Source organism: Ictidomys tridecemlineatus, chromosome 8 (assembly GCF_052094955.1).
Source record: "Ictidomys tridecemlineatus isolate mIctTri1 chromosome 8, mIctTri1.hap1, whole genome shotgun sequence".
NCBI classification, from domain to species: Eukaryota; Metazoa; Chordata; class Mammalia; order Rodentia; family Sciuridae; genus Ictidomys; species Ictidomys tridecemlineatus.
This window is the reverse complement of record NC_135484.1, coordinates 142,383,132-142,409,350: the sequence shown is the minus strand read 5'-3', so window position 1 is coordinate 142,409,350 and position 26,219 is coordinate 142,383,132. Positions and strand designations below refer to the sequence as shown.

At 37.3% G+C, this 26,219-nt stretch overlaps 1 protein-coding gene across 1 annotated transcript in view; it reads left to right on the top strand.

The window, feature by feature from the left end:
* Nucleotides 1-26,219, top strand: part of LOC101968337 (uncharacterized) — a 312,858-nt gene that overhangs the window by 92,147 nt on the left and 194,492 nt on the right. The window contains exons 10-11 of the mRNA XM_005327522.2: nt 22,054-22,317; nt 24,316-24,526. Coding sequence (XP_005327579.2) covers nt 22,054-22,317; nt 24,316-24,526 — 475 coding nt within the window. The remainder of the gene's footprint in view (nt 1-22,053; nt 22,318-24,315; nt 24,527-26,219) is intronic.

Sequence of the window (26,219 nt, the reverse complement as noted above, 5' to 3'; positions counted from 1 at the left end):
CCTGCTTTTGTGGTAAAATGTGTGAAATGAGAACAGAAAAAATAAATAAGGAAAAAAAGCAATTTCTGAGAACTCAAAGAAAGAAGAAAAAAAGTACTTTTACGTTAGACACCTGCAAAAATGTAAACCTCCAAACCCCTCCTCCTGCTGGGTATAAAGTTCAAAAAATTCTAAAATCTCCGTCCAGAGAATGTTTTAGGCTAAGCAATAGCCTCTCTGAATCCTGCAGTCAATAAACTTGCTTCCTGCTAATTCCTTGGGCGTCAGCCTCTTCTGTCCTATTTCAATAAGAAAAACCACAATTAACTCCCTTGTTTCCTTGGAAGATGTGAAAACTCAGATTAAAGGAACAGGAAGTCTGAGCAGGACCAAGTCAAGTCCACATTATAGTTAAACCGCAGACAGCAATGAAGGACTCAAAATGATTGAACAATATATTTTAAATGCTGAGACAGAGCGAACACTTACCTGAGCTACTGCCCAAGCATTGGTATAGGGCTGTTGCAAATGAACAGAAACATTTTTGTGGCAGAGTGCTGTAGGGGTTTCTGGGCCGCCAGCAGATTGTATTGTAAACCCAGTGGCTTAAAACCATAGACTGCATTGGCTCGAAGTTCCAGAGGCCAGAAGTCAAACCAAGGGGGAGGCAGCGCTGGAGGTGCTAGGGCTCTGTGGCTTCCTCGTGGATTCTGGTAGCCCAGGAGCGCCCTTGGCTTGTAGATGTCCCATTCCAATCTCATATCCATGTGACATTTTCCCTGTGTGTCTTGACGTTATCTTTCCTATATGCTCGCATGTCCCTGTGTCCAAATTTCTTTTTTTTATAAGGACACTTGTCATGTTGGGTTATATCCCATTCTAACCTAATTTTAATTTGGTTAAATCCAAAAGGATTCTATTTTTGTATAAGGTCACGTGGTGAGGTACTACAGGTTAGAGTTTCAAGATATCTTCTTCTGAGGGCCATAACTCAATGCATAATAATTGAATTGCTAAGAGTGGCACATGACTGTGATCCTAGTTACTCGGGTGGCTGAAGGAGGAGGATTGCAAGTTCAAGGCAACTTAGTGAGACCATGGCTCAAAATAAAAAATAGACAGGGCTGGGAATGTAACTCAGTGGTAAAGCACCCCTGGGTCCCACCCCCAGTATCCCCCCAAAACAACAACAACAACAACAACAACAAAAATAAAAACAGCTAACATAGGAAATCTTTCAAGAATAAGAAATAATTCAAGAACTAATGACATTTTTGTATTCTTTTTTTGAAATGTTTTATTATTCTAGAAAAAATCAAACAATATGCCTTTTCTATCTAATTTTAATAAAATAGTAGGCAATTTAAAATATTTGAATAGCAAAAGAAAGAATAAATGATCATATAATTTATATAATTAAATGGCTATTTCATCAACTAATTAACTCAATGAAAACTCAGATTTAAAGCCAAAGGTTGCAAATAAGACATCTTTCTTTTTCACAAGGTGTATCCAAACCCCAGTTTGGAAATAAGTACCACAAACCATTTGTACATATGTAAAGTCCTTCTTATTTATAATTAGCAGGCTGAAAAGTTGCAGAAAACATTAAATTAGGAAAATATTGTAGAAAAATTGCACAGATCCTTTGGGTGTTTGCTGAAAGATTTTACTCTTCAGTTGTGCTTTTTAAAAAATATCCTAATGGGGATAAATAAATACAGAAATTTTAGGGATATATAGAATATTGAAAGAAAAATGTATTAAGTTTTAAAAAATGTAAAGTCAGATATGAATTAAGACTTGTGGCTACATTTTCCTTATCACTGATTATCTCACATTATCATCCTCTTGGGGAGACATTTTAAAATATCACGATTGAACTCTGGCAATGGTATCTGAGCTGAAAGAAACTTGTATTAATTATTAGCCAGAGCTGTTATGCTTGCGGTTCTCATTTTCATTGGGTAAGGAGGTTGGTCAACTTAAAAAAAAGGATACAAATAATAGGTTAAAGAAGCAAAACCAGCAAAATTCAGGCAAAGAACATTGATTGATGAATTTTTAAAAATTCTTAAAGGTCATGTACTCAAGTTTGGCTAAGCCTCAGGCAGATCTAATGAACATGACCAGACCCCTCTGTGTGGAGCAGGTAACCCATGCTGACTCTGAATTTGCTGACATTACAGGGTTATTATTTCTGGAAGGATGTAGCATTCTGGAACAATTTCTCTAATGATTCCATTAAGACCATGGTTTCCTTCAATTTAGGGTTACATATTTCATTTTTTCACATCTACCCCACATCACAAAGAAAATGAAACCAGGTCCTAGATTGCATGTCTGTGTCAGCCAAAGGCAGGGGGTGGATTTCACTTGAATTTGACAGTACTTAACCCCATTTTATTTGAAAAGTACATCTGTTTTTTGGATCAAAGTGTCAGTGTGTGAACGAGTTCGAAGGTAAAGAAGGATTTTGCTTACACTCAATTATGGCCATCTTGAGGATTCCCTAAGAAATAAGCAGATGCTATCAAACAGGCACGATTTCAGAGCGAACTCTATCACAAAGAAGTTCCAGGAAAGGGATCAAGAGCAGGATGTGAGACCTGGGCTTTCAGTGGACAGAATCACAGAGAGGGCGCATCTGTTCATCTCTCGCCTTCAGAAGATCTCCTTTGTGATTATTCTGAACAGGGAAATCAAATACGTTTCAACTGCTAAGAAAATCTTTTGGAAATGCTGTCATGGAAAGTTTCCGCTTATATATTTAAATATAAAGAGTAAGGGCTGGAGGCCAGGTGTGGTGGGGTGAGGGGAGGGTGTGCTCTACAACTTGGCTTGAATCCTGGTTCCTACACCTGCTTTAGTGATGTGACTTGGGGCAGTGGCACAGTCTCCCCAGGGTCTTCCATCTCAGCTATAAAAGTCATCACAGGAAGCCCTGTCTCATTGATCCCGTCCTGTTACCACCAACAGGGCATGATGAGGAGTAAATATTTTAGCACAAGTGACGAGCTCCAGGAGTAACACCATTTTTAACTGAAGCGCAAGCAGCTCTAAAAAGCAAACAAACCCCCAATATATCTCTTAAAGAAAATTTTATTTAACTTAAATATTTAATTCTTTTCTTTTACAATGTATCCATGATTACATTGTTTAAAAGGATAAATGAGTAACTGTGAAACAATATTTTTTACATTGAAGTCCTTAAGAAGCAGCTTCTGACAGATATTTTGCAGCTTCTGCTGATTTTATCACATTAAACCTCAAAAGACACAGGTGGGTTTGAAACGGATATTGGTTTTACATACAAGAAACTGAGTTTTGGAAAAGTAATGCAAATTATTAAAAATTATGTAGCTTATTAGGATGATGTTTGGAATGAAGCCTGTTATAGTTTGGATGTGGTGTCCCCCAAAAGCTTATGTGTGAGACAATGCAAGAAGGTTCAGAGGAGAAATGATTGGGTCCTGAGCGTCTTAACCCCATCAGTGAATTAATCCCGTGATAGGGATTAACCGAGTGGTAACTGAAGTGGTGGGATGTGGCTGGAGGAGCTGGGCATTGGGAGCATGGCCTTGCGGTAGATATATATATTTGTATCTGGCAAGTGGAGACCTCTCTCTCTGCTTCCTGATCACCACGAGAGCTGCTTCCCTCTGCCATCCTCTCCTGCCATGATGTTCAGCCTCACCTGGAGCCCTGAGGAATGGAGACAGCCCTCAAATAAACTTTCCCTCTTCCACAGTTGTACTAGTTGGATCCTTTAGTCACAGCAGTGAAAAAGCTGACTGAAACAAAGTCCATTCCCTATAACTCTGGGTCCTCTGTTTGTTCTAACTCCCAGAGAGGCATTCTGTTAGCACAGTAGCATCACCAATATCCCAGGGTCAGCATGGACTAAAACGTCTTTCCAAGACATCACTGTATCCATTATCTCTTCAAGCCATTCGTTGACTTTCCATGGCTTTTAGGATAAACCAAACTTCTGATCATCCAATAAAAGACCCCAGCAATGTAGTCTCAGCCTTCTTCCATAGTCTTTACCCAGTTAGATAGAGCTCAGCTCCTACTACATAGGTTCAAATTCAATGCTCAATTTCCTGTATCTTCCAAATTCTGATGGACTACTGGGCATTAGCCCTCAGCATTAACTCCTATTTACTTTCCAAACTCAAAACTTACTCTCTCGTGCTATTTTTTATACTTGTTAACTCACTCCAACAAGACTTCAGGTATTTGAGAACAGGGGTCATAACCTTATTTTGTTTTTCAGGGCATATACTGCTTATAAATAACTTAATAACTGCTTCTAAAATAAAAAGAAAATAGAATGCAAAACTATTGATGTGGGGGGTGGGGGGTGCAACAACTTTAATATAAGTTCAGGTTTCCAAAAATGTATATTATTTCCTGAATAAACAAAGAAAATGAATTAATTTTAAGAGTCACATCTTGGTATCCATGATTTCTAAAATGAAATATATTGGTGAAAAAGAAACAAATCAATTCAGAGATATTATTTTAATATGACTGATAAATGGGCAATTAGTTTAAAATACCAGTATTTTATGATTTTACTGCTTCATGTTCATTTGATCTCTCCCTCCTTTTTGAAAAATTAATATTTTGAATAAACATTTTGTAAGAAATGAATCCATATATTTATCCCCCTGAACCATGAGCAAACGCAGCCTTCTCGTGTGGAAAGGTGGATGGAAGCCCTCTGGAACCCTTCTGAGAATTTCTGGAGTGCTTGGGCACACCCACGGACCTCCCTAAATGTAGCTGTTTCATCTCATGTCAACTGTGACCTTAAATTTTGATAAGCAAGAATTCCTTCAAATGATTTTTGGAATTTCCGAGTGAAAATAGAGCTGTATTGACCATTCTGTTATGGCAGACATATAGGAACTCTTTATTAAGAAAATCAAGAATTTTAAATATCTATGCAGTCAACATCATGTGTTTATTCCTCTTCTGCCACTTCATTCCCTTCATGCCCATGACCTTCCTTTTCTTGGTCCTGGCTGTCTAACCTGGGTAGATTAAGTTGTTTATCCACTGTGGGTCTTAGTTCAAACTGTGATGAAAAGATACCATTCTATGAATGACTTAAACATATCAATAATTCCTAAAATGACATTTCTCGCCACACTGAAGGCTAGGAAGTGCAAGGTTAAGGTGCCAGCAGATTCATTTCCAAAGGTTATTACACCGTCCGTGGCCAAATAGGTTGATTTTATTTGTATGACCTAATGTGTTTTGCATATTTTTATTCATTCATTTAGTTGCCAATAATCTACTGGGGTGGGTGAAAAACAGTTATAACATCTTTCCTACTCTTCTGGCTTAAGAGTGAGAGCTGTGCTTCTTCCTCTTGAATCTGCGGGGGCTCTGAGACTATGTGACCAATAGAATATGATGGAAAGGATGTGGCACCAGTTTCTGGGTTGAGGTTCAGGCTTTCAAGGGCTGGGAACTTCCATTTCCTGTCTTGTTTCAAACCTTGCTCTGAAATACTTGAGGCACCCTGTAAAAAATCCATCTACTCTGCTGGAAACACCAGAAGGTGAGGCCCTGGGACTAGAGAAGAAAGACAAGCTCTACGGCTAGCTCAACTGTCCATCTGTCTTTGCAAAGGAAGTGGCATGTGAGAGAAGACATCTTGGACCCTCCATTTCAGACACTGCCCCCAGGAGACTTCATGTGGAGGAGCTGAGTACTCTGCTGAGCTGGCCCTGGATTCCTGATCTGCATAATTGGGGAATCTACAAAGCAAGGTGTTCCGAGCCACTAAGTTTCAAAGTAGTATTGTTTTACAGCCATAAATAGTTGAAGGACTTATTTAGCTCCTTTGGTATCAACTCGTATATTGAGTGCTGAAGAAATAAAAACCTGGGCCCTTTCCTTAAAGTGCTCATGACCTTGGTAGTTTCTGCTAGTTGAATCTTGCAATTTAAAGAAAAAATAAAAATTAGCTTATTTCTTAAGCCAGACTCAAGAAGTCAAATGCCAAATGTTTTCTCTGATATGTGGAAGCAAATCCAAAATAGGGAGAAGGTGGGAGAGAGAGAGAGACAAAGGGGAAAAAACAAGAAGAGAGGGAATTTCATCAGAATAGATGAAAGATCAGTAGAGTAGATGAGGGGGATTGAGGGGGAGGAAGGATGGACAGGAAGAGGGAAGAACAGTGGAATGAATCTGAACATTCATAAGTACATAGTGGATACAGTACAGTGAATCTCACCGTCATGCACAACCACAGGACACTAATTAAAAAAAAAAAACTATGAACAAATTGCAGAAAGATCAGAAGAATAGAGGGAGGGGAGGGAGGAGGAGAAGAGGGGATGGGGAAGTACTGGGGACTGAAGTAGAGCAAATTATATTACATGCTTTTGTGATTATGTTAAAATGTACCCAAATGTTATATATAACAAAAAATAAGCAGTAACAAATGAACTGGTAGTTTCAGTAAAAAAAAAATCAGCTTATTTCTATAGTCAGCTTTGGATCACTCAAAAGGCATTTGAGTTCTAAGTGAAGTGACATCCTGTAGCTATGCTTTGTGCAGGAAAAAGTGAGAGATGGAAGTGGACCAGTAGGGATTGTTGTGGATTGAACTGTATAAATCCCCAAACCCACATGTTTAAAAAAATCTTAACCCTTAGTAACCCAGAATATGGCTTTATTCAGAGACAGAGTCTTTAAAGAGATAATTAAAATAAAGTCGCTGGGGTGAGCCTTACTCCAATAGGACCAGTGTCCTTACAGAAAAGCGATTAGGACAGAGACAATAGAAGAGACGAGACCATGTCAAGACACAGGGAGGAGATGACCACCGACAAGCCGAGGAGGAAGGCTTCAGGAGGCACTGACATGGCCAACACCTTGACTTTGGAGTTCTAGCTTCTAGAGTGAGGAGAAAATAAATTCCTGTTGTTTAATTCTCCCAGACTATTGACTTTGTTATTGGCAGACTCAGCAATAACACAGGGACTCAGGAAAATTGGTGACAATGATTTTCTTTTTTCCCATAGTGGGAAAGGAGCAACAAAATACTTCAACTTGTTATCAAGCAACATGTAAATCTGGCATCACTGAAATGAGCTGCATTTGTGATGTGGGGGAGGTCAGGTTCTTCATTCTTCATATAGGTAGGAGGTTAGAGACAAGTAGGGGACCTCGTACACCCCAAAGAAACCTCACTTAAACTCACTGTGCTCTCAGACTATTTCATGGATGTACAGCACTTTTAAAAAGTGTAGCAACCAGTTAATATTTATATGTCAGTGTGGCAAGGTTATCATTATTCTAGTAGTAGATGGGCGCCATTTTTGTTTCACTGGAGGGAAATCCAATATGAATAAAATAGCAACTTTTCAAAGATGACATTTAATCCATGCATGTAAATCAAATTGAGAATCTATTATTCATTATTAAAAGAGTGGCATATTTTTATTACACTGAGAATGAAACACAAATACTGTGAAAAATTTAGTGCCTTTTCTGGAAATTTTAAGACACTCATCATGAAGCCATCTAGCTGGTACTGGCTCTCATTTTAAAATATAGCCATGAAATTAATAAGTTTGAAGTTTTATGCTTGGAAAAAAAAGGATGCTCAATTTAAATGAAATAGGCAAATTTATTTTTTATTTAAAGCTTCCTAAATACTTAAGATGGTAAAGTACTTCAGTAGTGCTCTGATTCCAATATGTATATGAAGAATATAGTTCATATTCTTGTCATTATTAGTCATGGCACAATGTTCTTCCCTGAAGTGCTTTCTGAAAACTGCATATATCAGAAACTGATTAAAATGACCTAAAGTATTAATTCTTAAAATATGATGAACCCAACATTTTGCAAGAGGTTATTTTCTGTGTGACATTTAATATCTAAGAATTGAAACGATTTTAATAACTCATAGGAAGGAGTGGTCTTAGGAAATCTAAAGTCTGAGCATGATTGCTTTTATTGATTATTGGTTATTACGATTAATAATGGAGAGCCCTGGAGTATATTATATCGTGCAGCTTTAGAGAGCTCTCCATTGTATCCGTTGGAGAAAGCCCCAATTTTGTGTTTTTGCAAAGGTTGCCTCTGCTGATTAAGAGAACCTCGAATTTGTGAGAACTTGGGTGGCAATTGGTTCGTCCTGAATGGCCTGAGTGCTGGCCATTGTCACAGGGTGCTCTCTTCTCAGCAACGATCTCTCGTAATCCATTTCTCGCTGCCACCACACAGGGTCTCCCTGGTCAACTTAAGAACATTCTTTCCCCTTTGACCCCCTCATCCCCACCAAAATAAATAAAAAACTTGGTCCCAAAGTACTAGTTAGGAGCATATCTTTTTTTTTTTTAAATTGATTTTATTTTTTTAAATACATGACAGCGGAATGCATTATGATTCTTGTTACATGTATAGAGCACATTTTTTATATCTTTGTATATAAAGTATGTTCATGCCAATTCATGTCTTTATACATGTACTTTGTTTTTTTTTGCATTACAATTCTTATTACACACATATACCACAATTTTTCATATCTCTGTTTGTATATAAAGTAGGTTGACACCCCAGTTCGTGTCTTCATACATGTAAGGAGCATATCTTTAGGAGGAAGGAGGCTTAACAGAATCTTGATCTCCTGGTACTCACTACTTCAGGAAAATTATTTAAACTCCCCTGGTCCCAGTCCCCCCATCTCTGAAATGGAAATCTACTGCCTATTTCATAGGGTTTTTATGGGGCTTAAATGTGATACAGTAAGTACTTAGTGGGTTGCAAGAAGGCAATAACTGGTAGTTGTCATGATTTTTGTCATGGTATGGTAATCCTCTGTGTAGAATGTAGTTTGCTTCCTTATTACTTTCTCTTCAGTCCTTCAAACCATTCCTTCAAGAAGTCTTAGTAAGTCCTTTCTTGGCCATCTTCTAAGAAATCTCCTTTTACAATGTTTTCATGCTCTTTTGCCTTCACCTCTTGTTACTGGGTGATGTGGAGTGTCCCCAGGTCATCTGTGCAGAAAGTTGCTTTCCCTGCTTCTGAATCAGCTTGCTTTTACTGAAACAAATACCCGATACTTACATCCTTATGAAAATGAAAGGTATATTTGGACTCACAATCTGAGATGATCAGTCCATGGACAGATGGAATCCCCTACCCACTTTTGCTTTGGGGCTGTGGTGAGACCACTCACCTTATGGCTGGTAAAATGGATGAAGAGGTAGAAGTTCCAGAATACTTTAGAGGACACACCCCCAGGGACCTGGTGACTTCCTACTAGGCCCCACCTCTTAAGAGTTTCAAAATTCATCATCCCGATAGAGTCAAGTTGAGGACCATTCATTAGTACCTGGGCCTTTGGGGGCTATTCCAGATCTATTCCAGATCCAGACCTGTAGCATACTCCATTATTTTATCTTTGGCAGGAGAGAAGGTGTGTAGCAATCATTAGTTAACTGCAGTGTCAATTACATCACGATACACTTAATATGCACTATCAGTGCAGACTTCATTCAATCCAACCCACTGTTAAACCCTTTTTGCTTTTGAGAAAAACTGAGGATTTCGATGAGGACTTGTCAAGATGTTTGAAACTAAGTTTCAAAACTAGATGTGGACTCCAAAGTCTGAACACTAACTGAAAGGAAGCATAAAAAATAAAATTATTGGTTTTCCATGATGGTAAATTACCCACCAATTCCTATAACATTTCTTCATACTTTTACCAGAATTGCTTCTATTTCAAAAGCCAAGTCTCCCTCTATTCCGTCTCTCCCTCCGTCAGCGAAAGCACAGGCTCTTTATCATGCAGTAAGGAGCCTGTAACATTTGTGAAGGAGATGGATCATTGGCAGGTGATCACTTAAGAATATTGGGCAGCACCAGGATGTAGGCATCCAAAAAGAAGGGACTTTGGATTTGTATTGGCGTTTTCTAGAGGAACAAAACCAGTAGAATATATGCGTAGCTACAGAAAGGGATTTATTGGATTGATTTACAAGATCAGTGGTTCCTAGTTCCACCATGGCCACCTTCAGGCAGGAGATCTGCAGGGAGGAGCCAGTAGCTACTCAGTCCAAGAGGCTAGACTCTCAGAACAAGAGAGAGGTTCATGATGCAGCCCCCCAGTCTGAGGCTGAAGGCCTGGAAATCCCTTGGAGAATCACTGCCGTGAGTCACTGTTGAAAGACTGAAGAGGCTGGAGTTCAATGTGTCAGCAGCAAAAAAAATGCACCATCTCAAGAAGAATGGAGTTTGTGCGTGCCCAGAGGCAAGCTTCCTCCTTTCTCCACTTTATGTTACATCTGGATCCCAGCTTGGTGGACAATGTACCCTTATTCAAGGCTGGTCTTCCCCTTCGGTTGGCTAAGCCACATGTCAATCATCTTTGGAAACACCCTCTCAGACACACCCACAAGTGTGCAGTACCAATTTTCCCGGTGTCTTAATTCAGTTGATAACCCAAAGACCCACAGGTCTGTTCATTGTGGTATTGCTAGCACCTAGAAATGTGTCTGTCTCCATATATATATTTCTTAAAATGAATGAACAAATTTAAGAATTCCAAAGAGTCCCATGAAGGTTTTCAACTAGACCTTGAAATAGACTATTGAACTTTTACTTGGATCTCTTTTTGGTATTTATTTACGTATTTTTGGTCTTGGGGATTGAACCCAGGGTTTGACACATGCTGAGCATAGGCTCAACCACTGCCCAGCCTGACTTAAATGATTTTTTACGCATGTTTTTGGTGTTTTATTCAGATTCACATCCTTTATTTTATCGGGAATGCTTTCACAATGCCATAAATCCATCTTTGTCCTCTGTGTCTGTTCCCTACATCTGTTCACATCCAATGTATTCAGAGTTAAGAATGCCCTAGTTACAAAATAGTAGTTCTTGTTCACTTGGCATGCAATTCAACAATCAAATCATTTTGAATTCTCCAAAGAGGAGGAACTTGCTTCTATATTTGAACTCACTCACATTCAGAGGGAATATGTTTTAATATTTCGACATCTATACAAAATGCTTTACAATTACTTTTAAGGCATTAATTCTCATATGAACACCCAGCGAAGTCACGAAGGACTGAGTAGGGCAAAGAATTTCTCCAAGGTCACACAGCGTGTTAATTGCAAAGGCAAGGCTGGCTATCTTTTCCCATCCGTCTGACTCATGCATATAATAAGCAGTAGTCAATGACTTTGAACTGATGAGACTCTCAAAGCAAACGACGACGGTGGCAGGAAAAGGATTTATATTCAAACAAAAATATGGCTCAACTCAAGGACCAATAAAGGTCAAGCTAGTAAACTGCAGATCAGATCCTATCGGTCCCCTGCTTAATACCTTTCATGGCCTTTGAATCTTCGTTGCATTGAGAATAAAATCCAGATTCCTTACTTGGGTCTCTGAACCTTATGTATTTGGCCTTTATCCCACTTACTAATTTTATTTCCTCCTAGTTTTCTGCTTGTGTATTTCATTGCAGCCTCATTTTCATTCTCTGAATACACCAAGCTCATTCTTGCTGCAGGGCCACCGAATTCATTGCTGCTTCCTGCCTAGTAGACTTCTTCCTCGAATTTCAACGCAGCAGGTCTCAGGGTAAGAGCTGCTTCCTTAGACACGAGCTTCTTAATATAAATAACCCCCCTTCTCTAATCATTTTCTGGTCCATCAACATTCATTTTCATCATTTCAGTATCAGTTGTGATAGGTTAAGCATTTATCTCTATTGATAAGGTCTTATTTACTTATTGCTTATCTCTTCCTCAGCAGTCAATAGCTCAATGAGAATAGGAAGGTGTTAGCCATTCTTTGTTTCTTTAGTGCCAAAAATGGTGCTTAATACAAAAATGGGTATTTTGTAAATGAAGTAACAAAGAAGCCAGATATGGTGACTTTTATTTATTTATTTGATGGTCAAATCAACAATTTGGTAGCTAGAGACAAGAGCGAGTCTTTTTCTTCCTGGATCTTTTTTTTTTTTCAGTAACCTGTGAAATGGGCTAATGTCAACAATACAATAAGACGGATGTGCAGATCAAAAGTTACAATGTGCATGTCCACGGTTTGTAAAATAGAAATTGCTGCACAGGAATTAACTTTGTTGCTAGATATCTTTGGTGCCATGTGGGCTGTCCAAAGGGAAAATGTTGATGAGCAATTATTGCCAAAAGTTTTCTCCTTTCCAAATGATATATTTGCATGCTCCTTGTAAAACCATTTGTGGTTAATTTGTTGGTCTTTGATCTAATCAGGCTGCAGATGTTCAGAAATGCCATCTTTTTGTGTATTGAGGCTCATTCACTGGGGTTTGTAAAAGTAATGGGCTGTGCCCAATTTTTCCCCAAAGTGTTCAACTCTCAGGGACAATGAAGGGAAAGATCTATCTTTTGCCTAACAAGGAGAAAAGAAAATTCAACTTTTGCCTTCAGTCAAAAAGAAAAGAAAGGGGAAAAAAAGGAGAGAAAGAAAACAGTAAAGGAAAGGGAGGAGGAGAGAATCTGAGAACTGAATTTTCTAAATTAAAATATTCAATTAGGTGTTTCCATCTCTCTAGAGTGAAACATTCTTAGTTGAACATTTGAGCAGCATGGGAAGAGATGAGTTATGACATATTGAGGCTGAGGTCAGGGGAATAGAATTGCAGCAGAGTGACATGATATATCATATAGTTCCTCTTCATTTTAGGCATGTTCGATAGAGAAGGTGGAAAGGTTATATACAGTGGGTAGCTAGTAATTATTCAAGTATAACTCAGCCAGGTTTTAGACAGAAAGATAGTTGTTTTATTCAGTAGAAGTCAATTAAACATCTGATCAAAGATACACAGTTCATGTTGCTTATGTTTGTATCTATAAATTGTAGAGATTCTCATTGAAGGACCACCCTATTTACTATCACCTGAGCATGCTAGTTAAAATTCAGAGTTCATTCTCACACCAGACTTACTGAGTCAAACATAGATACAAGGCCAAATATTCATTTTTAAAAAGTACCTTTAGGTAATTTTTATACAAATTAAATTTTGAGAACTGCTAGTTTGGGTCTTGTGGACATAATAGTATGATTATTGGTCTCCCCCCGCCTCCCCCAGCCACCCCCAAATGACCAAAGTAGTTGTGGAGAAATCATGGAATCAGGTGCAGGGACTAGGTTTGAGAGATCTTAGAATTGTGCCCTTCATTTTTAAAAAATTGATTTTATTGTTATTTTTTTTTAAATACACGACAACAGTAGAATGCATTACAATTTTTATTACACATATAGAGCACAATTTTCATATCTCTGTATACAAAGTTTGTTCACACAAATTTATGCCATTATACATGTACTTTGTTGTTTTTTTGCATTACAATTCTTAATATACATATATACCACAATTTTTCATATCTCTGTTTGTATATAAGGTATGTTGACACCCAATTCATGTCTTCATACATGTACTTTGTGTAATGATGACCATCACATTCCACCATCCTTGCTAATTCCCTGCCCCCTCCCTTTCCCTCCCACTCCTTTGCCCTATCTAGAATTCATCTATTCCTCCCATGCTCTCCCTCCCTACCCCACTATGAGTCACCCCCTTTATTATCAGAGAAAATATTTGGCATCTGTTTTTGGGGGATTGGCTAACTTCACTTAGCATTATCTTCTCCAATGCCATCCATTTACCTGCAAATGCCAGATTTTGTTCTTTTTTAATGCTGAGCAAAATTCCATTGTGTATATATGCCACATTTTTTTATCCACTCATCTACTGAAGGACATCTATGTTGGCTCCACAGTTTAGCTATTGTGAATTGTGCTGCTATAAACATTGATGTGGCTGTGTCCCTGAAGTATGCTGTTTTTAAGTCCTTTGGGTATAGTCTGAGAAGAGGAATAGCTGGGTCAAATGGTGGTTCCATTCCCAGATTTCCAAGGAATCTCCATACTGCTTTCCAAATTGGCTGCACCAATTTGTAGTCCCACCAGCAATGTATGAGTGTACCTTTTCCCCCACATCTTTACCAACACTTGTTGTTTGTCTTCATAATAGCTGCCATTCTGACAGGAATTTTTACCCCTCACACATCAGATAGAGTTCTAGTCTCTAGGGTATATAAAGAACTCAAAAAGCTAAGCACCAAAAAGCAAATAACCCAATCAATAAATGGGCCAATGACCTGAACAGACACTTCTCAGAAAGGATAAAAAAAATCAATCAACAAATATTTAAAAGAATTGTTCCCTTAATTAATGGAAGATTTTTATTCTGAAGAATTAGTTTGTAAACTAACTGGCAAATTTGGTATTTTAGAAAGAAAGATTCTTATTCTTTAAGAATTTGGGTATTATTAGGGCAAAAGATTTTTTTTTTCTTGATAAACTCTAGATCATTGTTGGATGCCTGGACTTCAAAGTGACTAATTGAGGAGAGAATATGAGAGAAATATCTGGAAGGAGAGCCCAGGCTTCTCTATTTACATGAGTCATGAGAAGCAGTCAGTCGCCTAGAGCAGAATGACCTTGAGGCCTTTCACTTTGAATCCAAGATGGGGTCTCCATTTGGCTGTTCCTCTATTCAGGAACCATAGTGTGAATAACTCTGAAACAGAGTGACTAAAATCAAACCCCAGCACCAACTTCTACATCTGTTTTATGTGACCTTAGGCTAAGTTTCTCTTTGCCTCAGTTGTGACATTTGTAAAATGAGACCCATAATAGAATCTACTTTGTGGGATTATTGTGGCCACAGTTTAATGAAGATAAAGTAGTTTAAAAGTGCCTTGATTTTAGTGAATAAATTTTAACTGTTGATAATATAGCAACATTTAGGATTAAGGAATTTAAAAAGAAATACTTTTTGAAAACAGGAACCTGGAATATCTTCATTTGACAGAAGAGTACTGGTTTTCCAGGGGTGTAGGCAGTAAGATTCTCTCTCTCTCTCTCTCTCCTATTTAGAAGCCAAGAGAGTTTTAGCTGCTGTGACCCTCTGTCCTTGATCCCTAAGCCAAGATAAATTTTCAAGAATAATTACTTTATTGTATCCCATAACAGAGAGACTGGGGATTAGAGCTAATTTGTCTATTTATTTATTTTGGCTGGGAGAATGGAAAAGAAAATAATGCTACTATAAAACTCTCACTGGATAATCTAGATTACTCTGTGCTATGGCATCAATTCCCACTCCTCTGTCCTGAGTTGTCTGCCTCCAAAAGAACATTTTGCTATTTCTAATACAAATTAAGTGTATTGATTTGCTTCCTTGAAGACACCACTCAGTTAATTTTTCTGTCACCATTGCCCCTGTATCCCAGCACTTTTTATACAGTGAAACAACGATCCAGAGACAGTAGGTAGGTTACTTACTCAATAGTAAGTTGGAATTTGTTCTCATGTATGTCTGATGCCAAAGCCCATACTTTTTAACTTTTCAAGGATATAAATCTCCCCTTTTAAAGGAGAGAAGCAATTAAACAGGGCAGGGCTGAACAGATTGGATTGGTGTATCCTATGCAGAGATGTCTAGACAGGGATATATACACATATATGCAATTCAAACTCCACTTAAGATGCATTTTTGAAGAAATGCAACCAAGAAAAGTTCTAAGGGACACCACCGTAGATTTCCCATGAGCACCTTAACACTGTGTAAAGTTTTGTTTATCTACTTAAGTGCAGCTTACAGGAATATTTGCATGTCCCTTTATTACGGCCATATCTTTTTTTTTTATAAAGGATTCTAGAATTTTATTTATTTTTATTATCGCATGATAATTTGGCTGTAGCTTGATGTTGACAATCACTAGGTCCTGACCTTGGATACAATGACTTAGAATCATGGCTATGTTGGTGCAATAATCCTGTTCATAGGATGGTTAAGACCAGACTTGAGTGAATACAGGGAATTCAGGGAATACAGTGAATCTGTCAACATCAGCTTGGTTATCCACCAGAACAAGGGCCAAACAACTAGCAAACGAACAAAAACTTCACAGCATCTCAGTGGCTTAGCACAGCAGGTACTGATTCCTCACTCTGTGTCCAGGTCCTCTTCAGGACAGAAGGAGGAGGCTTTGCTCCACCCTAACTCAAAGTCTGGTTGAAGGACTGACATCTGGAGTTTTGCATATCGCTATGGCAAAGGAAAAGAAAACTCTGGAGCATTTAGAGACAAAGATAAACACGATGGCCCAGAGGCGAGTAGTGCTCTGGTCCATTCATGGACCATTGGCCAGTTAATTAAATGGGCCACCCAATCACAGGGAGGCCAGTGGTGCCATCCTCTCATATGCTTGGAAGGTGAGGAACTGCTGCTATTTGGTGAATTGCTGACACTACCGACTGCCTAGGAGGGAGTGGTGTTTTCTAACAACTCAGATTGTTCACGCATGGAGTGGTTTATCTTATGAACTGGCAAACTTCCTCCCTGGTGTAGGTTGTAGGTGGAGAATGAGCCACATCCAGTATCTTACAGAAAAGATGTCCGTCTGAGCAAAGGACTGACTATGACACTGTTTCTCAAATTTTGTGTTCTATATAGCATTAGTCTCTTTATTAGATAATCTGTGTTCTTTAAAAAAAAATTTGGCTGTCCTTTTTTTGAGGTCACTGAATATTTGCAACTCTTTTGCTGTTATTGTTATTATTTGATATAAGTTTTAGGGATATAGAAATTGCTGGCGCATCTTTAGTCACTGTTATGAAAGTTTGCCTGTGTCTGTGTCCCACCGGTATCACTATCTATCTGTTGAGAACCTGTGATTTAGAAATGACAACTTCAGAGGTCTTGTCCAAACTGACAACAAGATTCTTTAATTATAATGAGCCAGTTTTGGGGGAGGAAAAAGTATTTCCTGATAGAAATCCATGAGAGACTGTATATAGGCAGGCATTTGAGAAAATAATTATGATGATAATAATTTTGATAGAATTTTAAAATACGTATATTGTGTATGTTAATATGAACTTCATTTGTGTTTAATATGAAATTAAACCAGAAAGATTGTAGTCAGGCTCCATTAGGGTCATGAATACATGCTAAGGAATTTCAAATTATATGATAAATATAAGGTTGTAATCTGATGTCATTTAGGCAAGAGTTAGCCCACTAGACAGCAAAAGGTATAAGAAACTTTTGTTCAGTGTCAAAAAGAAAAGTAGATCTATATGATCAGAGTTCAGAGCAAAGAAGCTGGGCAAAAGGAATGAAAATTAGATTTTCCATATAATGTAGAACATTTTTTTATATTAAATTCAGAATTTTGTGATAAGAAAATATGGATGTTTCACCAAGGATATCACTTGGATAGTCAATAATGAAGTTTTAAAAATTATATATCATCAAGGAACCTTTAAAGATTTTCACTTTATTCTTATTTCCATTAATCTGACTATGAGATGCCTAGGGGTTATTTTGTGTTTTTTTTTTTTCTGCTTAGGGATTTTCTGAGCCTCTTTGTTTTGTAGACTGATGTCTTTCATCAGATTTGGAAAAATGCTTAGTCATTATTTATTCAAAAACATGTTTGTGTGTGGGTACCATCATCTCTCCCTTGTCCTATGAGGACTCCAGCTACATGTGTGCTAGATTGCTTATTATTATTCCACAAGGACTTCAGTCTCTGATCTGTTTTTCACTTTCATTCTTTTTGCTTTTGCACTTTGGTTTCTATTGATCTATGTTAGCATTCACCTATCTTTTCTGTGTTGTGCTCATTTATGCTGTTAAGACAATTTAATGATTTTTATCTTTTCAAATGTTTTATATATCTGTTCTAAAGAAGCTCAAAGTTCTCTCCTGAAATATTTCAAACTTTTTCTGATTACTTCCATCTTTTCTTCTAATTTTTTAATCCTAATTATAATGATTATTTTAAAGTCTGCGCCAGACGTGGTGGCACACGCTGTAATCCCAGCATCTTGGGAGGCTGAGACAGGAGAATCTCAAATTCAAAGCCAGCCTCAGCAACTGTGAGACACCAAGCAACTCAGTGAGACCCTGTCTCTAAATAAAATACAAAATAGGTTCGGGGATATGGCTTAGTGGTCTAGTACCCCTGAGTTCAATCCCTGGTACCAAAAAAAACCCAAAAAAACCAGTCTTTGTTAATCCAGTGTCATCTATAGGTCAGTTTCTATTGACTGGTTTTCTTTTATCTGTGTTTCACATTTTCCTTCTGTCAGAGATGGCTCATAGTTGCCTATGGTATACACATTGTGTATACATAACTTATAGAGAATGAGGTAGAAAATATTTATCCCATATCAGGAACTTCATTTCTTTGTTTAAATCAGGAATTGAGCTAAATTGGGTTTGGATGGCAACTTTAGTTAGTTTGAAAATATTACTGGTTTTAAAGCTTTATGTTGCAAAAGGTCCCTTCTTCTTCTGGGCTTAATATACAAGCACCATTTATTGAGATTGTGCTCTGCTCTCCAGCATTACCCCAGGATTTCTGGGACAGTGGAAATCTTACTTTGACTCTTTCCTAGAACCAATTGGCCACGTGCTGCTGGGCACTTGGTAAATATCCTAAGGTTGAGAATTGGTAGTGAGGACTCACTGTGTTTGGAGCTCATGACTATTCAGTATTCCACAATAGCCTTAGTGTATTCAAAGTTCAGCCAGTGTTTCCTTTCTTTTACAAAGTCCTCTATCCAATGATAGGTCTGTTTCTTTCTTGTTCCCAGTACTTTGCTATCATGACTGTTATTGAACATATATTTAATGATTTTAAAATTCATGGGGTGCCTTAATAATTTAGAAAGACTTGCATCTCCCTAGCCGGTATCCCATTTTCTCAGCTCTCAGTGAGCTCAAAAAGATACATTTTACATATTAACTGTTTTTTTCTTGTCATGATGAGATGGTTGGACATTTACAACCATCTCCATTAAGTAGAAACAGAATTTTGAGGACCCTCTTATTTATTTATTTATTTATTTATTTGGTATTGGGGATTGAACTGAGGGGCACTTAATCACTGACCCACATCTCCAGCCCTTTTTTGTATTTTATTTAGAGGTTGGGTCTCAGTGAGTTTCTTAAGACCCTCTGTTTTTGAAATCATTTTATCAACTTTTTTTCCTGATTACAAGAATTATAATCACTACAGAAAATTCAGAAAGTAAAAAAACATGGATAATACCTTGTGAGTATGCATTTTTATCATTTTGAGTCATTTGTCATGAACTCCGTGGATTGCTTTAATTTCAAAGTATTTGGTGTCCAAGTGAAAAGAATATTGCTTTCTTTACGAACCCCCCACTCAGCATTCGGTCTTTAAAATTCTCTCTTGCTTCTTGGATTCTACTTGTTCTGCACTCATCTTTCACATGTACCTTCTTTGATGCAGAAGATCACCCTAAAGTTACATAGTGAACTTGAGCTCTATAGTATCTCTTTCTTTCAAAATAGCGCTTTTTACAGTATTTGGAAAATAAAGGTGCTTTGAGAATATGATGCCCTCCATTACCAGGGTCTCTGTGATGAGATGGCACGGGCAGTTGACATTGGGGGAGACCCATGCATTCAGAACTTAATTTTTAGCTTTCAATTACAAACCTACTGAAAAATACTCAGGCATATGTGCCATCGTAGGATATCTGTGGAAATGTTCAGGTTTGTGGAAAGGATCCTCTGAGAGAGATACAATGAAACTTAGTGATCTTTCTTACCAAAAGAACGAGTCCCAAGCTACATATTACAGGGCAAAAGATCTCTCCTACAACAGGCACCGAGGGAAAGATGCTAGGGGAAGAAATAAGGGAAGACAACTGTTGTCACATAAATTCCTTTCTTTAATAATTTATGGCTCCTATCTTCCTTTGTAGTCAGTATCAGTGAGTATGTCACATTCTGTTCATATACTCATTTTTTTTTTAGGAGTCATCAGGGTGGTAGCATATGACCCCTCTATCTTGTGGAGAAGGTTGAGGTGAAGTCCTTTCTATGCATTGCTGCAGGTGACACAGTATTGCGCAGTGTCCTCTGTTGGTCTCAGCACCCCTGAACTATTTCTCATGCACAAAAGGATACTGGTGTTTTACATGTTTACCAATATATTTCATTCTTGTATATGCACTTTTCCTTTTTTATTAAAAGAAATTGTTACTTCAGTCATCTTAGAAGTAATTGAAATAAAATCTTAATAAATCATCATGTAAATTTTATATTTTTCTGAGCATTAACAGATTTAAATGTTTACCATATAATTTATTGTCTAAGTTGAGAATTTTGTCAACTCCATGAAGAGGATCAGTTTTTTTTTAATTGCTGAGGAATCTCAAGTATATGGAAACTTAAATATAAAAAAACTGACTTGCCCCCATGACAACAAAATTAATAATAGAATTGTTAGTGCCGAATTCTTACTTTATTTACTTTGATTGCACTGTTGAATAAGACCAGGTTAGTATAAGAAGGGCACTGGTTTTTCACTTCTAAATGCAGAGATAAAAATTGATAAACTTATTGTTAATAGCATCCGTTCAATTTTATTTCTAAATGATGATCCCATCATTTAGATTTCTGACCCCACTTCCCCCCCTCCTCGTTTAGCTCTGATTCTGTTATCACAAATGTTACTCACAGCCAACTAGCCAAATGAAAAGTACGGCTTGATTAAGGATCTCTTTTGTCAATAATTTGTGCCTAATGTTTTTAGCTTTCCCATGGGCTGTTGTAGAAAATGGTAAATCTGGTTTAAATGAAACCTGATCCTGTTAATGGTTTAATAGCAGCTGCCACAGGGTTATGGTATTTTTCAACAGATGCCTCTGTTTCATTTTGTTTCTAAACCAAGTCTTGAGATATTTACATAAATTGTATAAAATATTATCTACACACTTTTGGCTAAATATATTGTAAAACAATCTTAGACTAGACCCTGTCTTTGCCCATTTAAATTACTCACATAAAACTAAAAAAAAAAAAATCTTAAGTGTATAATCTATTTTTTGAAATAAAAGATTATTTGTGTTTTTCAATTCCCTGATTTTTTTTTTAAAGACCTAAGAAAAGACTCAATCTCTACATCTGGGAATTTGCACAGTGGCTTGGGCAATCTGATCATTTCATTCGTCTTTATATCTGGTGTTATTTACGAAGCACTGACAAATTGCTCTTACAATGATATGTATTACAGTGTCAACTAAAATAACCAGACTAGTCACAAAATTAAATGAGACTCCATTTTTTTTTTTCGATTTCAAGAGATGGAACTTGTAATAATAAGTTGCATTGTCATGATGAGTAGGATTTGTTTTTCTGGAGTGTAAGAGTTTGTTCAACCACTTTTAAGAAAGCATTTATTCCCTGCAAAGCACGTGAACTGTGTACCTGAATGATACAAAGATAAATGACAGTCATGCAAAATAAATGATTATGATGGAAGATAGAAGTAGTAACATAATTGTCTTAGTCTGTTTTCTGTGGTATAACACACTACTTGAGACATGGTAATTGGAAAAGAATAGAATTTTATTAGGCTCACAATTCTGGAGGCACTAAGAAGATAGCGCTGGTTTCTGGTAAAGGTCTTCCTGATGGCATGATAACATCGCGGAGGGCATCATGTACTGACAGAGCCAGCATGCCAGCTCCGTTCTCTGTTCCTGGAAAACCACTAATGCCATCCTAATGACCTCATCTAATCCTCGTTATCTCCCAAAAGTACCACATCCAAATACCATATGAATTAGGCCATTAAGTGTCTAACACATGAACTTTTTAGGGAACACATTCAAACCATACAATAATAGAGGGACCAGCTCAGGCAAATACCATGTTTACTTAATATCACAAAGTTTATTTCTAAAGCTCATAAAATATAAAGTCTTCTGGTAGGCAGGCCACACTTTCATGATTGCAAATTACCTGTGGCTGGAAGGGTTATTTATGTAACTGTATCCAGTGGGTGAATTTTTAAGGGTCAAAAACAGGAGTGCAGACTGACTTTTTACTGAATTCTAAATTGTCTGTAGGCCTTACTGAATGTAGAGTGTTTCTAAACATATAAGCATCCCAATCTTCTCTTGTCTTAATGTCTCTCCTAGGTACTACCCCAAAGGAAAGATGTGAAACCTGGCATAGCTTTCTTATTTGAACTCTTTCTCCTTCGTGGGAAACATGCCTGCCTTGGCCAGGCTGTGGGCTGGGCAATCTTTCCCCTGTGTGATAACAACTTGGATGTAGTGGAAGGAAAATTCAAGTGTCCCCTTCTCCGAGGACATTATGACCGGAAATCCAGAAGTTTTAGGAAAATTGAAGATTTGATTTGCCTGGACTTGGACCACTGGCTGTGCAATCTCTATTTTCAGGTTTGTGATATGATTGTGTAAGTGGAAACATTTTTTTTTAAAAATTTTCCAAAGTTGCTTCTTTCTAGCCTTTATCTTGCTTTCATGCCATTGAACATTTTAATAAGTTTCATCACATGGCAAAAGTAATTATCTCTTAATGCTGATTTCTGATAACATGAATTAAATTAATATGTAGAAATAAGAACTAAAATTCACAAGTTAATGAAAAAGTTAAAGATAATTTAATACAATCTTCTATGTTGTGAATGGACCAGAACCAGTATCAGAGCCCCCTGATTCTCAGCTCACAATCTTTAACTACTACTTCATCTCAGAATTATTGGTGTTTCCTGACCAAAAGTACTTAACCATGCTTCTGTTATGTGTTGGACACTGCCAGTTCCAGGATACAAAAGAGATAAGATGTCATCTTTGCTTTCTGAATGTCTGCCATCTATCGGATGAGACAGACACATGTCTATATAAGGTATGGAAATCAGTAGTAGTAGTAGTAGTAGTAGTAGCAGTAGTTGTGTTAATTATAAAGAGAATTTATATTTGAGATTAAATCAAGAAACGAGGCTTGGAATTTCAAAATAAAAAGGTCATTATTTGTTAGCATTAAAATAGTTTAAATCAATGAAATCTACTTGCATTTGAAGATAATTCTTTTTCCCCTCCTCTGACATGTTATTTTTTAAAAAAAAATTTATGGAAGAAAAAGTGATATTATGATTGATCTGTAGAGCTTAGTTGGCTGTTTGTTGTTACAGATAGATGTACTTGTCTACTAACTTTCTAACTTTAATAGACAATGGTAAGATTCTCTCTCTGTATATTTCATGGGGGAGTGAGTGAGTCTTTAATAAGGGCAGAGTGCCTTATGAAAGGTATTTGATTTTCTGATAAGAAGGGCAGAGTAAGTGGAAATTTAGGTACTTCTTTTCCGTGAGAAAGAAAGAGAAGTTCTTATCTGAAAGCTCCGTTTTTCTTTCATGTGAAATTCTAATATATGTGGATTTTTCTCAGTGTCCATTTTCTCAAATGCAAAAAATTTCTGATCAAGTAAATGATAGAGTTATTCAAAAGTGAATAGTTTAAACTTAGAAGGAGAAGAATAGGATAAAGCAGATGATGGAACAGGGAATTGGTTTTTGTAATTCGGGTTTGGAAGAGAATATGAAGGAAACAAGGAAATCCACTGAAATTCTGGTCACTTTCCTGACTTTTCCTCCTGGGTCAGTTAGTGGGAGGAAATCATCCCCGTCCAAGAGGTGCACATGGAGCCAGGGTGTGTGGTTTAGCCTTGGGTGTCACGTTCTCAAGTTGACCTGAGTGTCATTAGGGACAGCACCCAGGCTACTAACCCTCGGCATTATGAAGACGGCTGGCCATAATGGGCTGACTCTAGGTTAGCCCTCGCAGAATGTGTGTAAGGACCCAAGAGAGAAAATTCTGCAGGTGAGATAACCTATAACTCTTTCTCAGGAAACTTTTTCTGCGGTTGCTTATTTTTGAGTTTCATTTTTTATGTCAGGGATGGCTTTCCCCAAACACTTATTATCATTAAAATTTTAAACATACATAAAAGTTACAAATATTGCATATGCAGCACCCATTTATTCACTATTAGATTCTGCAATCTTGTCATTTCCTCTTCAACTTAGAACATTATTCTTGGAGACAGTACATACTGAATGAACATTTGCTAATTTCCTCCCAGTATAAATGATAGGCAAACAGTGTTGTTAAGAAGGAAATTTAAAAATTATAAATTAAAAGAAACAATCCTAATAAAGATATACAGGGCATGGCAATATCTGTAGCAATTATGTAAATTGGTTAATACAAAATTCACTCTTCGTAATGTAAACAAATGAGAGCTTATAAGTTCTGGAGAACTGAATTCATTATTGACTTTTCTGATTTATCAGATTGTCTCATTGTTGTAGAGAAGAAAATACCACGTTTATATTAGTTTTAATGGTTTTGATAATAGTTTTTATCTCTTAAAAGGTCATTAAACTTCCTTTGCTTTTGGATGATGAAAAAAATCATGAAAGCAATACTCAGCTTGGCACTGAATTTCCAATGCATTTATTGGTTAAAGGAGATAAAGGAAAATTAGGTGTACATGATACATCTGGCCCCTGGGAGAAAAAATCTGAGAAAGATATATGTGCATCGATGGATAATGGAACTCAATCCACCTTACACTCTTCTCAGGGTAGGTTGATTTGACTTTTTAGTAATCTATTACTAATATTTCAAGTGGTGTTATATTAAATAGAATTTAGTAAGAAGTGCATATTCTTTATTAAGATCTTATTTTCTATACCAAGCCATTTAAAAAGAATGTAACTGTTGACAAGAATATTAGCTTTCCTATTGCATTATCTATTGCACAAGGAAACATAAAATTGCTTCATTGAAACAGAAGTTTTTCTCCATGGATTTATTGCTCTTAGAATATTTCTGAAGGTTTTTATCAGGGGTGGGGGAGGTAACTGAACTTCTTTTGGATCTCATTTCTAAATTTTAGTCTTTGTGTGTGTGTGCTCTTGAAAGTATTAACCAAAAAGTAAATATGAAAGATCAAATATTCTCAGGAAAAAGTTCTCAGGTAATATAGTTGATAACACTTTGTTTTTAAAGAATGATTTTATCAAGTACTAAAGTAAGCAAATAAAGTTTTAAAAAATATTCTAATTTTCAAAAGTTCCATTTATAGAAAAGATATATTAAAGACTGTTATCTTTTGTACTAAAGAATTATTTGTTTTACCGAAAGATTCCAAGTTTCCTTAACAGGATGGATACTCTATCAGTAAGTAATAGTTTGAATAGTGGGGGACTGGTGACCCACACAAGCAGTGATAGTGTTCATTAGGAGCACTATGGTAACACTGGACAAGCCCTGTAGTAGCACTTTCATTGATTTACCTTAGAAATTATCAAATATTTTAATTATACTGTATGAAAAATAACACAACATACAATAGTACTTATTCCTCTGATTTGCCATTTCTTACTGTTTGGCCATATATGCTTTATATGTTTTCTTTTAAAAAATTACATATTATGTGTAAAGCTCTAATTTTTTTGTTACTTGGGATTGAACCCAGGTGTACTTTACCACTGAGCCACCTCCCAGCCCTTTTTATTTTTTATTTTGAGACAGGTCTTGCTAAGTTGCTTCAAGTTGCTGAGGCTGGCCTTGAACTTGCGATCTTCCTGCCTTGGCCTCATTCTAAATTTCCTAGTAGGGAAGTTCTGTTGAGAACCTCATGGGCATGGTAGTTCAGTCTCATTGAATTGGCTCTGAAGCAGACTGATTTTACACAAGATCTCTGTTGACTCTCATTGGTCAGGCTTTCCCGAGTGAGGATCTGGGATACACTCATTCTGTGAAAAATGTTAATAACCATGAGCATATCTTCTGCATGACCCGGGTACTGTGGTTTGGGTATGTCCCAATGAACTCAGATGTTGAAAACTTTGTATCCAGTGCAGCACTATTGGGAGGTGGGGACTTCAAGGCAAGAATGTTTGAAGGTGAAATGAACAGACTAGGAGATCTGTAACCTCATCAGTCCATAGATTGAATGGACTGAGGGGTACCTGTACAGGTGGGCATGGCTGGAGGAGGTGAGGCAGTAGGGGGCATGCCCTGGCCCTGGAAGAGTGCATCTTCCCCGCAGCCTCTTCCTATCTGTGCTTCCTTGTTGCCAAGAGTTGAGCAGCCCCCCTACCCACTCCATCCCCCTTCTTCCAGGATATTCTCCACCTTCTGGGGCCCAGAGCGACGGAGTTGGCCATCTATGGACTGAGTCCTCAAAACTCTGAGCCCCAAATAAACTTTTCCTCCTCTAAGTTGTTCTTGTTGGTTATTTTGGTCACAATGACACAAAAGCTGACTCA